Source organism: Chaetura pelagica, unplaced genomic scaffold, assembly GCF_000747805.2.
Source record: "Chaetura pelagica isolate M959 unplaced genomic scaffold, ChaPel_1.0 scaffold222, whole genome shotgun sequence".
NCBI classification, from domain to species: Eukaryota; Metazoa; Chordata; class Aves; order Apodiformes; family Apodidae; genus Chaetura; species Chaetura pelagica.
The window spans coordinates 6,078,440-6,094,041 of record NW_009952711.1 but is presented as its reverse complement, the minus strand read 5'-3'; the positions used below and the strand labels follow the sequence as shown (position 1 = coordinate 6,094,041).

At 35.1% G+C, this 15,602-nt stretch overlaps 1 protein-coding gene across 1 annotated transcript in view; it reads right to left on the bottom strand.

Moving 5' to 3' along the window:
- The window catches only part of WDR72 (WD repeat domain 72), a 94,091-nt gene that overhangs the window by 43,328 nt on the left and 35,161 nt on the right, over positions 1-15,602 (bottom strand). Inside the window, exons 14-16 of the mRNA XM_009994428.1 lie at positions 4,745-5,568; positions 2,424-2,515; positions 923-1,005 (exon numbers count right to left, since the gene is read on the bottom strand). Of these exons, the coding sequence (XP_009992730.1) occupies positions 923-1,005; positions 2,424-2,515; positions 4,745-5,568 (999 nt within the window). The remainder of the gene's footprint in view (positions 1-922; positions 1,006-2,423; positions 2,516-4,744; positions 5,569-15,602) is intronic.

Genomic DNA, 15,602 nt, shown 5'->3' with positions numbered 1-15,602 from the left:
AATAAACAGCTGATAAAATGCTGTACTCAATAGAATGTGAATATTTGCAGAAACTGTTATTGTCACTCACAAAGAACAGGGAGAATCACCACAGGATCTCTGCACACCTCAGTTCTGGAAAATATTCTTCACACTTGAAATACAGCACTGAATTGTGTTTAATTTTAAAAGTAAAATAATAAAATTAACTTTTATGAGGCATTTCCCATTTCTGAAGTAAAATTCCTTGTGGTCATAGTATACTGCTTTGAGTTTTGTACTCCTGAAGCAACCACAAAACTTAATTTAAATGCTTATTTCCAAAATACAAAATGGTTTCACTGTTTGATCTGTTTCACAGTTACCTGTCAACTCTCAAGAATCAAAAATTTATCTCTCAAAACATCAGATTCTTCACTAACAATGGGCTTGAGCTTCATCTGACCTGGGAACCCACAACATACTTTTTTAAGTAATTCTTGAAGAGTGGTCTAATAAGTAAGGACTTGGGATTAATTATTTATCTCCATAAGAAGGCATTTTCTGCAATACATTGGTATAGGACACTGCCCTTATTTTGACCTGCATTTTCCTGGAGCATAATATGACATTTGCAAGGTAAGTTATGTCTGTTTATTAAAGAACAGGTAACCAACTTTTTCAAACACATGCTATAAACAAGATCATCTAGATTAAAAAATAGTAGTACTAGATAGTACCCTCCCACATCTAGACATGAAGTTTAAGGCAAACTAGTTTCATGAATAGCATATTTAATCCTGAAATAACAGTCTGCTTTCTATAGATCTCAATAGCTCTATTTACATAATAATTTCACTATAAATCCATAACTATTATGTCACATTATGGATTCCAAATACTAAATTGCAGCCAATGTCACTTCAGGATCACACTATAACAACTGATGCAGACTATTTTCTACCTTTATAGATTGGTCACTCCAGCAACAAATGAGTTTCAGCAAGGAAGTGCTCCCAAAGTCTGGGGAATGGTACCTGCTTTTACCTGAAAAACACACAGTTTATGAACTGGCAATAAATATAGACATAAACAAAGAAAGATATTTAACCTTTTATAACTTTTTCATCTCAGCAACACACCTGCAGAGCCCTGAAAAAGTGTAGTTTCTTAGAATATTATTTTATCTGATGGAATAAACACAAAGTGTTCAGATAATACATTGTGTGAACATTTATTCTAATCCTAAATCAGATGACAGTTTTCTTTTTTTTTTTTTAAGCAGAGGCCTGATATCCCACAGAGTCTATTTTCATAATTTTCTAAAGATACTCAGAGTAATTTCTGATTTGGACTACTCAACTATGTAAACTCTAAAACAGAAATGTCAAGCTGTAACATTGCTCATTCTGCTGCCTAATGTGTGTCTTTGATGTTAAAGAACCAGTCAGTCCTAAAATATTTGAGATCTGCAAGTATCAGGTAAGATTTAAAGTTGCAAATTGAAACAATTGTGTGAACTAGGAGATATGGAATGAGTTTGATTACCTTAGAAGTTTAAGGTCCATTTTTATGTTCATGAACATTTTAGTCATCTCTACCTCATTTCCATAACTCGTATCTACTTATTTTCTTTTTCGCTTGATTTTATATTCCATCTCCTAATTTCAACAAACTTCTCCTCTGTCATCAAAAGTTCCACAGTGATAGTGTAAGAGTCAGAGAAGGAAAGGTACATGAAAAACTGATTGTAGATGGGGATATTAAGGCTTATTTACTGAGGATCAAGATTTCACTTGCAATAATTTGTGTTATCAATCTGGATGGGACTTAAGTCTATAAAAGGTACACTATGTGTGACAGATCACGTGTGCTAATATCTACATTTTGTTTAGGTTTTTGTTTAAACAGTCTTTGATTAGTTGCCTACTGTAAAAATACACTTTGTCTGGCTTTCAAAGCCAGAATTGGTGAACAACGGCCTGTGGGACACGAACATAAAGAGATTACTTTATTCTGCCCCAAGTCAACAGTCTATGGGCATTATTCAAGAGTCAAGACGACTCTTGTATTGCTAAGGCAACAGTTTGCTTGAAGGCCTATATATATTATTGGGTGGCCACATAATGGAGATAAGGAAGATGGGGGAGGGGAGAGACAGTGTTTGTTTTATTACATTTCTGTTTTTCAGATTGCTAGAAAATGTCTTTAGAAACTCAGCTGAATGTTTTGCCATTACAGAAAAAATAACCTTGATTCCATTGTTACTTAAGTCAATATTTTGTTTACAATCTTTTGTGATTTTTGCAGAAGACAGAATAGTTTCTTTATTTGCAAACAGACCAGCTTGAAGCTAAAGTATATATGTTCTTCATTAAGTTAAAGGATGCATTTTAGTAAAAAAAAAACAACCCACAGAAAAATTATACTTAAAAGCTAATATTGCCACTCCTCCATATACTTACTGCTTGGCAACTCTCCATGAAAACTGGGTAATGAAAGCGTTACTGCTTCTATATTTCTCCATTTGTCATGTACAGATTCTGATTTCTGTGAACTAAAAGAAAGTTAAACTATTAAACAAAACCTGAACACACCTACAAAATTCTTGTCTTATGGTAAGATTAAGGCAAGTAACTGCTATAAATTACTATCAATCATAATTTGGTTTCTCCTCACATGCAAATACTGAAAAATACCATCAGTATGCAGGAACTTTACATTTGGCTCAATACTTATTATACTTAATTTTCGTGTTGCATTAATGAAGCCATAGGTGAAAAACTGAATAAAAATACCACTTTCAGAATGGACTTGTGCTTGTTTTTTTTCTATTACATAGGAAAAAAGTTCAAGGGAAACTAACATATTTAGATTTCTTCATGCTTTCCACAGTGCTAAGTAATTTAGAACAGAATTACTATACTCAGCATTTGACTATATGGCTACAATTTAGGATTCTATTGTGTATATCTACTGCTCTTGGTACTTTGTCACTGACTAACTCAGCAACCTCACCCTTGAAGACAAAGGATATGGAGGAAGGGGAAAGTGGTGAAAAACTTCTCCAAACCCTTGCACTACTTAAAACCTTTTATTTACACTCCTATAGCAACCCTGCACAAACTATATTTATGTGTAATTTTAAAATAATGTATTTTACTTTTCAAATTCACTAGAGTCAACAGTAAGACATAATATTTCAAAAGCCTCTCGATATTATACAACTCTGAAATCTTTCATCTTGAGTGCTTTAAGTTACAGATACAAATCTCAAAAAGCAGAAGACAAATTCTTTGCAGATCTTCTCTTTCTAGCTTGTTCCTGTCCCACTTTTATAATCTGACACATTTTACTGCAGGTTCCTTTATTTTTACAGGCTGGGTCAATTTGCAAAAAAACAACAGATATATGAACAAATTTATAAGCAAGAGCTTGTAGACTTGGGTTCCAGTTTTTCTCAAGTCATGCTTTTCACATTTTTTTTTTGTATTATAAATTTTTGGTGAAATATTCAAATTATGGTTAAAAAAGACTGGCTTTATCTTTTTTCTTTAAACTCAAGAGACCAGTACCTGTGTGTTGCCTCTGTACAGACCCATAGCATTTGCAGTTGCTGCTTAGGAACTCAAGACAAAAGCAATAAGCTGAGGAGGAAAACAAAAACCCCCAAAACAACCCACCTCAAAACAAAACAAATTCATTACAATAATGGAACACATGCAACTCAAGTGCTCTTATCCAGATGAGGGCATTGGAAGGCAACAATCTATGTCAGAGGCATCAGAAATGGCATCAACCTTAAACTTAGCTACAAGACAACCATTAATAGCTACACTATTCAGCTCTGGAAAAAAAAAGGAAATCCAAACCATGTCAAAAAAGCAGTAAAACTGAGAAACTTGTGCTTGTTCTGCAGGATGGTGCAGTTCTCTTGAGATACTTCGAATGCCTAGAGCTTTGTGGAAGATGCACAGATATTTGCAACATCAGGATCAATATTTTTTTACCCCCTTCTTGCCTCTGGGCTATAGTATCACCAACACTGAGGTTAATTGTCCCTAAAATGCTAAATGCAGACCAACCTAGGTTTGCTGAACAACATAAGTCTGTGGACAATATCCATTGCCTGATTAGTATGCTCTATTTGACTTGGTCAAAAAACATCAAACGTCCTATTTTTCTTTTAATGCTGAAAAAAATCATTTAGTCAATAATTTGTTTTGAGCAACAAACATTCTTTGGGATGTTTCTCACAACGTAAGGGCCGATGAGGAATTCATTCCAGTAGCTGCCATTATTACTGAAGGGGCTATACTTTAGACAGTATAACTAGGACAGACTGTTCTTGTCTCTCACGTTTTTTTCACTTGTGGAGCTCAGGGCTTCATGGTGAAGGAAAGATATTGCAGAGAGGGAGCAGATGTTAAAACAGAACAAATATGCATATCTCAAAATGTGCCTGAAGAGACCTCATTATTCTACTTAGTTTAAACTGCAAGGAAAAGAGTGATCTCTAGATAAAACAGTGTGAAGCTGGAGAATTCAAGTCCTTGCTGTGTTGAAAAAATTCCTAGAATCAGTTTTCTCATCTGCTAAACAGAAAAATATAAAGATACTTATCTTTATCCCAATCTCCTTCAGTTCAAAGAATGTTCTATAGAAAAGCTCTACAGAACAAATTTAAACTCTACTGCAAAAGTCCATATTTAAGAAAAGTATTTCACATTTTTCACTTTTTAATCCCTATCAAGGAAGAAAAGACTCATAATGAAAAGGTTCTTACCTTCCAATTTCACCTGTAACTGGTGAAGGTATGTTAATTATCCTGCTGATCATAGCTATTCTGCTGAATAGGAAGACTACTGTTTCCAATCCCTTTGTTCCATAAACATTATTTTCAGGTCCATCCTTCTTTCCACTTTGTCCTTCAGTTGCAGCAAGGTACTTGTTTGATAAATCAAGCAATCTTTTTGAAAAGAGGTTGATTACTGAGTGCTCTTCTAACACATCTCTGTCTGTACATTTCCACCCGGGCAACATTAGTGATAGGTGGTTTTCATCTGACACAAGTCCAAATGAAACAGGACACTGAAGCCTCAAGATATCTAAGTGTCTAACACAAAGATTGTCTATTTCTTGATCTACACCCCATGGTAAGAGACATGACAAAAGCAGTTTAGCTGTATCAGCAGTGACATTCACATCAATGTTTCCTGGTGGCTGCATTCTAATCTTTCTTGAACTCTTCATTTTTTTCTGTCTTTTCATGCCACCATTTTCTTCCAAAGGCCTGGCTGCACTGTTAGTGTCCCTGCAGACCTGGTTTGAACAAGCAGTATCTACTTGTCCATCCACTGGAGATACAGAGCCATCAGTTTTATTTCTTTTTAATGTCAGTGTCCTTTTCTCAGCAGTACTTCTGGCTCTTTCTAGAGTGTCATAGTTGTGGAATGATTTTGATGACTTTAATCCATTGAGTTGAGATGACAGCAGAAGTTCTTCAAGTTTTTCCAGATCAAATAAGAGAATATGAAAGTTTGCATTGTTCCATTTTGTTTTAACTGGTAAAATAGAAAAGGGCCGTTGGATGCAGCTTGTATCAGTTAACTGAAAGAAAAATATTAAGTGTCCAAACACAAATGCATAGTATTTGTAATTTTCAAGGTATCACAGCACAGAATTGCAGATGGAAAAGACCAAATCTCTTAACAACATTAAGTTCAACGTAATTAATTCCTCACTAAGGAATAAGTATTTTCTTCTAAATACCTTAAGATACACAGAGACATATGCATGTAAAGACTGTAATACAGGCCCCCTCGTGTCTTCAATTATGCAGTCATACTATAGATTGTGTACATATTTGCCAAAACTCTTGGCTACTATTTACTCTGCTAGGTCTTATTTCAAGCTGAAAGGCTTTTAGGAAAGTTTTAAAGGACACAGCATGTTGTTGGAATTTTTGGGTTTTATTGTGATTTTGGTTTTTGGTGGTTTGTTTTTTTTTCAAAAATAAAGCTGGGGAAACAAATTACACAATGTTGAAAAATTCTTGCAAACTTTTATTATCTGCATGCAAAGTTAGTTTTCATTTTCTTGTGATAATTAGAAACATTCCACTAATGCAAAAAACTACTCCTGTTGAAAATAGCTGAATCTTAAAGAAACCATCAAGTGTAAGTAAACAAGGCAACAGCTGGCTTTAACATAAATGCAATGGTGATTAACTCATCTTTCTCAAGACCTGTCCTTCTTTAACTCCTTTTACATATACAAACTATGATTTTATAGGATTAGGTATCTCTAAACTGTTAATATTATGGTTATGAACAACATAAGGCAAAAATTTGACTCTGTAGCCTAAAAGTTACTTGACTATTTAGTTTTGGGTAATAATATAATTCAGCTTTCTGTTATTTGGCGAAGGATGCTCACACCAGATGAGGATGCACTCTAAATACATAATCTTATTTAAAGATCTCCATAGGGAGTCATAAGTAAGAGATTATAACTGCTTGTTCAGGTTTTCTTTTTATCCCTTTCCTTTTTCCTTTTTAAAAAATAATACATTGCAGTTAAGTATTAGGATTATTTTAATCTTTAACTATGCTTTTTCCTAATACATAGGGAGAATCTCCATGGAATGCAAACACAGGAGTTCACAAGCAAGCTTTGACATTAATATTATTTGGCCTATCATTTTGATTTTCTGTTCTATGCATTTATATTTGGCTGATTAACATTTAGAAATCTTTAGGAAAATCACCATCCACACAAAGAAAAATATTGTGACAATGTCAATCTGTTGAGGCATCTGGTGATGCTACTGTGTGTGAAGTCACAATAAATGTTTATAGGCAATATGAAAGCTTATTGACATTGATCCTAAAAGCATCTACCAAGTTATCTTAGCTCTCTGCCATAGGCATTTCATTCCAATGAAAGAAGGTGGACATCTAAAGCTTTAGACATAAAACACTATTTAGGAAATACAGACAAGTTATTCTCTGTCACAGAAGATGACAGAAAATGGAAGGAAACCTATAAAACTAACTAGGAACTAGGGAGCTGGGAATAACATTTGCTGATGGATATTGAAAAGCAGATTAAGAGATATTAACATTCTGCCTTGTGTCTTTCCTGAAGTTCCAGAAGTATTTCACAAAAATAAATGCTCATGTTTTCAGATAAATATTGCCAGTGTATTTTTTTTAAATGTACACATTAGTAACTCAGTGTTAAAAAGCAGGCTAATAATAGCCATAAACAAAGCATGATTTGTCTCTGAACCACACAGTCCAACTTTGAGGCCTCCTGGTTGCCAACACAGCCTTCACTAGTGAAGATCCCTTTTCCCTTTTTTCTGACAATTTTTGCACAACTCTGACTCAGTTATCATAGAACTGTTTTTCAAACTCAAAGGACTTAAGAAGATAGTACTACATATATCCAAATATCAAGCCATTCAAGCCTTACAAGTGAATTTCAAATGACCATATAAAAAAATAGTTCAGTAACACAGAGGCTTCCTTCCATTCTACAAGTTAAAAAACTACCACACTGAAAACAACACTGAAACAACCTGCAATTTTTTATAATAACAATTTTGAAAGAAAGTAAAGAGGCATCTTTTCTACTTCACCATTGCTAGTTTCAAATTTTAGTTTTGACATGGCCAGCTTTCTGATTCCCTATTTACAGGTCTCCTGTGACCAACAATGTTTTATCTACTTCTATTATTTAGTTGAAGAATTCTGGAAGCTATTACAGAGAGGGCAAACTGTCTGGCTTTTCACAGCTTTAGCAACAATTTTATCAAGATTTTAAAAGCTGGTCTTTGTCCCTTTATCATTGTCCAAGTGTATGAATCTAAAATAGCTATAAATGTTAAGGTTCCCTACTGTAGCTCAAGTTGTGAAAATTAGCAGAATGTGCTGCCTCTTTTTTGTGCATCACTAGCAGTAAGTCCAGCAAGGAATTGCTCCAAAGGAGGTGCATATTAGTCAAGAATGGAAACTTTAGTAATAAGAAAAGTCATGTTTTCATAAAGTGTAAAAATTGTCATGCTTAGGGCTAAAAGCTGGTACTGATTGTAATGATACAGCTTACCACTTATTTTTGTTGGAAACTAATTAAGAAGCTGTTGTTCATGTAATTTTGTGTGTGCATGCATTACCTCAAATATCATCTAACAGCACCAGTAGCCATTTCAGTAAAAATACTGGCTAGTCTCTAACAAACCCTGATTAATAAGTACCTCATGAAGCTTCTATAATTAACTATTAGACTTAATTTAAACATTTCCAAATGCCAAACTAGGACATTCTACTTGTTTGTTTAATGTCTTTTTTTTTTTAGTATTAACAAATCACTGTTTGAAGGTGAATAGTTTAGTAATGAGGCTAGAACTCCTTTGTTCAAAATAAAGCCGTTTGTGTGCTGATAACATTTCTGCTTAACAAATGGAACTTTGAACATTTTCATTGCTTGGAGAGATCTGCATTGCTTGATAAGGCTCCCTAGGAGACCTTCACTTGTAAGTTTTAAAGAAGAAAGACATCTGACTACAGACCAAAATTATATCCCTGAGACTACTGAGCTTCTTGTGTTTCATCCCTGACTGACCCACAGCAGAACAAGATTTCTACATGCAGGAAAGCAGGATTCAGGGAGACTTTGAAATGGTGAGTTATATTTCATGCAAGGCAGCTTCCACCTCTGTAATAGCTTTCCAAGTTTGCCACTGAAGGTGTCTGAGCCAGGACAAGAGAAGACCTAGGGCAACAAACTTTGCAGGCTCACTTTAATTGATTTCTTCTGGCATAGAATCCTTTCCCACTTCACAGCTTACAAGCCTGTACTTTTATCTTTACATATCTTTACCAAAACACCTTAGCACCCAAGGAAAAATCTGCCCATATCTATGGGAAAGGGGAGGCATGGAGCTATCCTTACTGTTACCCGAAAATACATCAGCACATGCCATTATCTTTAACAGGTTCAAGACAAACACACCACATAAAAATTTCATGGGAAGTACAATTCAAGTGTTATTTTACCTGGTTGCCTTCTCATCTCTAAAGGCCTTTTTCCACTGGGATCCAACTTATTCTAGGAACACTATCCCACTTAAAATACACACTTCCATTAGCTGGCAGGGATCTCCATGCTGTTGCAGCTCCTCATATATACATACTTTCTCCACATCAGCTCTCACTACCAGATGCATTCTATTGGGGGTTTTGTGCTAAAAACAGACTTGACAAGAATGGCCTTGATGTTCATTTTACATAAAGGAAATAAAGTGGCAAAATCACATGGTAGATTTTTAGAAGACAAACCAGACCCCAAATATACTTAGATGTCACTTGGAAAAGAAATTGCTCAGCTCTCATAGAATAGGCAGTAGCAACTTCTACATAAAACATGTCCTGAAGTAGTAAATGTGACTTTTTCTTAGAGACCTGGCCTCTTTTCCACTGTGCTCTCACTTTGTCCCAAATACAACAGGAAAAAAGTACCAGAAAATTTGCCCCAAAGTTCCCATTGCCTGTAGAACAAATCATGTTGCATAAATGTGAGATATTCTGCTGTTTAAACAGTTGTTAATTATTTAATATCCGAGGGGTTTAACTGTGTTTCGTTGAGCTTTCTCTCAAAAAGAGTGTATTTTCACACCTTAACATTAAACAGGTCTGAAAAAAAAGATCAGTCCTGTCCTTTACCCACTACTTGCTGCTCTCAAAGGCTCAAAAATAAAATTAGGCAGAAATAAAAATTTTTAGGCAAAATTTTAGTTAGACTGGGGGGATGAGGAGGTGAGCATAATCTAAAGTATTGTCAAAGGGAACTGGAAGATTCTTTCATCAACAGAAGCTGCACTTCTGAAATTTTTGGGCTGGTGGATTTTTTATCTTGTAGTTGTCTATTTTGGCAAATTTATACTTTTCTGCTTTGACAGTCATTACAGCGTGAGCTTTTAATACAGGCCCAATACAGCAGCACACAAGTACATGATAGACGTCTGTCAGATGAGCAAGACTTCCTCTTTTCAAGAGTCGTGAGTTCATTACTAAATATATTTACTATAAAGAAATTAATTAATTTAAGCAATAAATACAACTATCATACGGTCTGCTCATGTATTCAATGAAGACATCCTGTGAACAAAGCATATGTACTTCACCCTTTCAAACAAGTGTTTTTAAGCACAAGCCTATCCACAATCATTAAACTGCTGCATCTTGTAGCCTTTAAGAAGTTTCTTGATATGATAATTCCAGAAATATCACAACAAAGTTTGATAATATAACATCAATATGCTTATTTCAATGAAATTAACTTTTTTTTCATGTCTTTGCTGTAATCTGGCCACTACAAAGACAAAAAAATTAAAAAGTATTTACATATTGACTCACTCACTGTTTGTTACCTCTGTGGCAATCAATAACATTGACAATAAATAGGATTTTTTTAAAAAATTAAAACATGAAGAACCTCAGTTGCAGAAATGAAAGAGGAATTTGGGGCAGTAGAATTTGTCAACCAAAAGCTATTGAGAGTTAAGAGTTGTCTGTGTCTCAATCATGCCAGTCACTGGAATGTCAATAGGAGTTCAGAGCTCCTAACTTGTCTCAGAATCTTGTCTCATCATTTGTCTGTCTCTAGGCTCCCAAAAAATAAGCACGTCACACAGATGCTTGTACAAGTTATTTAGCTACTCTTACCCTGCCTCTTCCATTTGTACTTCATGGAGCTGAAAAAACTGTTTTAACTGAAGCATGGCTTCTATACCTAGAGGTCTTAAACATTAAGTTGTACTGCCAAATAACAGCTCTATTCTACTCTCCTTGGTGCATCATCCTTGATGGTAGGAAACAATTGGGTTTTTTTGTTTGGGTTTTACTTTTTTTTAAAACACAGAGAATAGCTTAGTAAATGGTCTCTACTTCCATAGATTTTTTTTTTTTTTTTCCTCTTTAACTTCTTAAAATAAAATAGTAGCATTACATACACATAAGAGAATTATGTTTTGGGGACATGTTTACAAGTGCTCTCCCACACACAAAGTTTTGCAAAACAGGAAACCTGTCATTGTCTCATGGAATTGTCTCAGAAAATAAATACATAAACAATGCACAAAATGGCTGGCACAGTGTAAATTAAAGCATTAAATTCATTTCTAAATCCTCTGAGTCCTTGGTTGCTAGAGATGGTAGTCGATAGTAGTAAAAAAAATTGCCTCCTTGAAATGTGCTTGGTGGACAGCAGCTTGGTGATTGGCAGCACAAATAGAAGACAAACGAGAAAGCCTTCAATCTGCAGCTGATGCACAGGAAGAACGTGGGGAGCTGAGTTTACAATAGAGAAAACATTACCAAGCTAATGGCACAGGCAATCATTTGACCACCATGCATCTCTGATAGCAGCAGGGCATCCATTTTCACTTAAGTGTTAGAGTACCTTTTTGCTTTCTCTGACCACTGCAGGAGTAAAACAACCTAGTGCGTGAAACCCACTGACTGGTAATAAATTACTATATTGGATACTTTTTGTTTTCTTTCAGCAATGACTTTACTGTGTATTCCTGCTATCATTACCAATTAAAGCAGAGATGGCCTTAGCAAGCTATATCTAAGTGTAGATCAGTCCCTATGCTCCAATTGCTTTGCCAAGTATCACAGGGTCAAGAGGCTCCTTTGACCTTTATCAGCTAAGTCTCTCTGACCACTCACTATTTGAAGCAATCTCAGCTGAATAGATGGACACTTTTGCAGACTCTATAAAGCTTAGAATATAAAGATAAATGAAACAATGTTTGGGGCGTCAAACTGGTTTATGAGCATAAAATATTGTTGGCAAGTTCCACAAAACTCTTAGATTTCAAATACCACATCTTAAACCTATAGCATGAACACAACACCTCTATTTACTAGGAAATTGATTTGGGTTTTTTTGTTGTAGCTTCTACAGATAAACTGAAAACTTGATATAAGTTACATGTCCAGTTAGTACCAAGTCACTTCTGAATTTAGAAAGCTCAATTTAATTACTTTGATCATTAAAAGACAAGTAAGAAGAAAATGTAATATGGCCTTTTACCATGACAATCCATCAGAGCAGCACACAGCACATCAAAGAGATCACTCTGTGGAATACTGAAACAGTTGGATACTACAGAGCACTCAGAGAAGGCTTGGACTATCACTTTAAATTTCCCCAACTAAAGTTTCCTAAAAGCCCTTACTCTTGAAATAACTGCACCAAAATTTTAGTCCTACAACACATAAAAGAAAGCTTCAAATTCCCTGGATGATGCCGGAAAAAAATGGCAATAATTAGATATGTGGTCTTGCAAATACATGTATTTGTAACTGAAAAAAGTCTATTGTTCAACAATAACACTGAATGGTCTTTTTGTTTGAGCTAAATCACATCAGCAAACCTGCCTTGTTAAGTTCATAACCTTAAATAGCACATGTTATACAGGATTAATTAGGTTTAGTGTTGAAAATTTCTTAAATTGGATAAACCCATGAGATACTGTTTGTTTATTTTCTTTTTGTAAACCTGGCTTTTTTTTTTTCAGAAGATTAAATTCCCAGGACCTAAAATTCTCATCTGCATCTCTCTGCATGAGGTCATGGATGGTTCATAGGAATAGTTCCACATAATATTTTTTAGCCCTTTCTTGTAGTATCACCCCAATTCAAAACAGTCTTACTAACAATGTCATTTGCAAACACACAGCTGTCTTATTTTCTTGCTCAGCTAAATGGATGAACAATCCAGGATGGGTGCAAAACTGCATTTAAAAATAGTTACAAACAGCAGGTATATGATTGAAATAACCTTTAAATATACACCATCTCTAAAAGAACCAGCATAAGAAAAAAGGATACAAATTACCAGCTACACTTTCATCTCCAGGCAAAGACCACATGCACCTTCTAATCTAATCTATCTCCAGTTGGCAACCCACACATGCACACATCCATGTCTGTCTATCTCTTGAAGCATCAAATTTAGGGAGCATGTGAAGAGTTTCTGGCATTAAAAGTATCCATAGCATCCCAAAGTGGGCAGACAGGTCTGGTCTATCCTCTACCAAAGCATTGTTGGCCTTATGCACAGTGTGTGGATTAGACAGGGTAAAGATGTTACTATACCAAGGTCATTCCTATTCTTTACCTTCAGACACTTCATTTACTCCTAGTACAGAGGATCCTCTTGAGAGGGCACTCACTCAGAACTTTCTTCTTTCTCATTTACCCATTTTACATGTCAGTATTCACATATAAAGTTAAGTGTAAAAAGCCTGGAGTGAACAGTGGTGCCTCAGTTTGGTTTCACATGCAAACTATATTAGACCTGAGGCTTCAGCATTTGACCAAGTTTCAAACAAAGGTGCCAATTCATGATGAATTTCCCCATACAAACTAGTTTAAATAAATTGCTTTGAACTTGCCTCACACTACTTTTATTATCTTATCCATTACAACAACACTAGTCACAGGACTGAGGATGCTCAGATCCTCCTAAGAATCCACCTCCCACACTACTAAAAAAGGCTACTATATTTTTTGAGCTTGCATCACTAACCTTTGTCTACCCATTTAGCTACAACATAAGCAGAGTTCTGTCCTTCCAACACTGTAATATCTTTTTTTTTATGCCAGTGGATAATGTTTCTGCCTTTGCAGAACTGAGAATGGCAATTGTAGCATCACTCTTGATGAGTCTGTGGCACAGTGTAAGTCAATAATTACGCCAAGGAGTCTTCAGGCTCAAGCTGTGCAATGAATAGACTAAGCAACTGGATAAACCCCCTTTTTTATCATGTATGTAAGACTGCTGTTGGGCAGATTGTTGGCCGGATGGATCTACTGGGCACAATACATAAGGAATTGTTCAGGAAGAACTGCTAACACATCTATTGCTTAATGTAGAGAACTGTTACGAAAATTAAATGTTTCTCACATTTTATTTTCACATCTATACTGTCACTCCGTCAAACACTGAACTGAAATTTTTAACTGAATTTAATGAAAATGTACATAAGTGTGATTCTGGAGACATCAACATAGTATCAAAAAATAACTGGAAAATAAAACTAACATTCTTCACCTTAGTTTCAACAACAGGAAACAAGTCTACATTTTGTTTCTCAAAAAATATTCAAATAAATATGTATGATAGAGAACTTTATACAGTCAAGTTTTGCTTTGCTCTAGAATTCACAGAATATCTGTCTGGGTACTTTCTATCAGAAAGGAAATTCTAAACACTTCCTTTGAAAAAGTGTCTTCTAACATTTTTATTATAAAAAGAATATAAAAATGAACTGGAGATGCGCTCATCTCAACATAAGATCCATCTTTGGCAGGCTCTGCACTGTGAAAAATTTAGATAGAAAGGAAAGGAAAAATTTAGATAGAAAGACAAGGTGTTTTTAAAGTCTTATTAAATTATATACTCAATATTCAAATACTCTGTCTACAGCTCAATATATTAGCTTATCATGAGTGTAGAAGTAAATTCCATAACTGTATCTTTAGAAATATCTAGTGAGGGATGGGTGGTAGCCTAAGCATGTTCAGCCTTACAAAGCACTTAGGAAGAAAAGCCATAAAATGGAACATCTCCCATATTTCCTAGATGATTCAACTGGACAAACAACGCTCCAAAGCAATCCACACAACACAGATTGACACTTGGATCTAGGAATTATTATACTGAACAATTTACTGCATGAACGAACATCCAAATATCTGTGAGAATAATGCTGAACACAGAGATACTGCCAACATGACCTTAGAAGGAGGGTAAAAGCATGAGAATATTGCTTTGTCCTAAGAAGGATTGATGTATAGAAAAATTAAGTTACTAACCCACGGCTGACTACTGACTCCAACTGAAATAACATATTTCCCTAGGGCTTCTGTGATTGTACATTTCCTATATTGGATTATAAGAGTCCCACCCACAAATTTTATTTATGCAAAAATGTCTAGATCAAACCTCAAGCAAATTACATTCTACTAAAGAAAAAATTTGTTACATGTTAAAATCTGTCTATCCTAGAAAACTCAGAAATACATAAACTGGAATTCTTTCAGATCCTATAACATTCTAGGATGCATAGGACAGAAGCCAAGTCTCTACACCCATAGATTTCATGCTGTTCTTTCCTTGAGAGCCATTCCATCCATCTGAAGGCAGTAGAACTGCACAAGCTTCCAAGACAACGTTTGCTAACGTTCTAGGACAGATCTGATTGGTTGATTCATCTTTCCCACAAGTATTGCAGGAAGCAAGCCTGACCACCAGAATAAATTAAGTTTTTAATATTAACATATAGAAAGGCATATAAAGAAAATGGAAATGTAAACACTGCTATTGCTTCCTTTGTTTTAAATTAAACCACAGGTTAGCTTAGCATTTTATTTCTGTTTAACTGAGACAGAGATTCCACTTGTTAGCAGAAGGAAGCCAGCAGATACCAAGTCTGTATTTTGCAGAGAAAAAATCCTCATTCCATAGTTGCATGTATTTCTGAAAAAGTCAGGGTTTTTTTTTAATAGGTATCAGGCATAAAACTAGGGAAGTTCCTAGAAAACTAGGAAGATCTGAATTCCTGC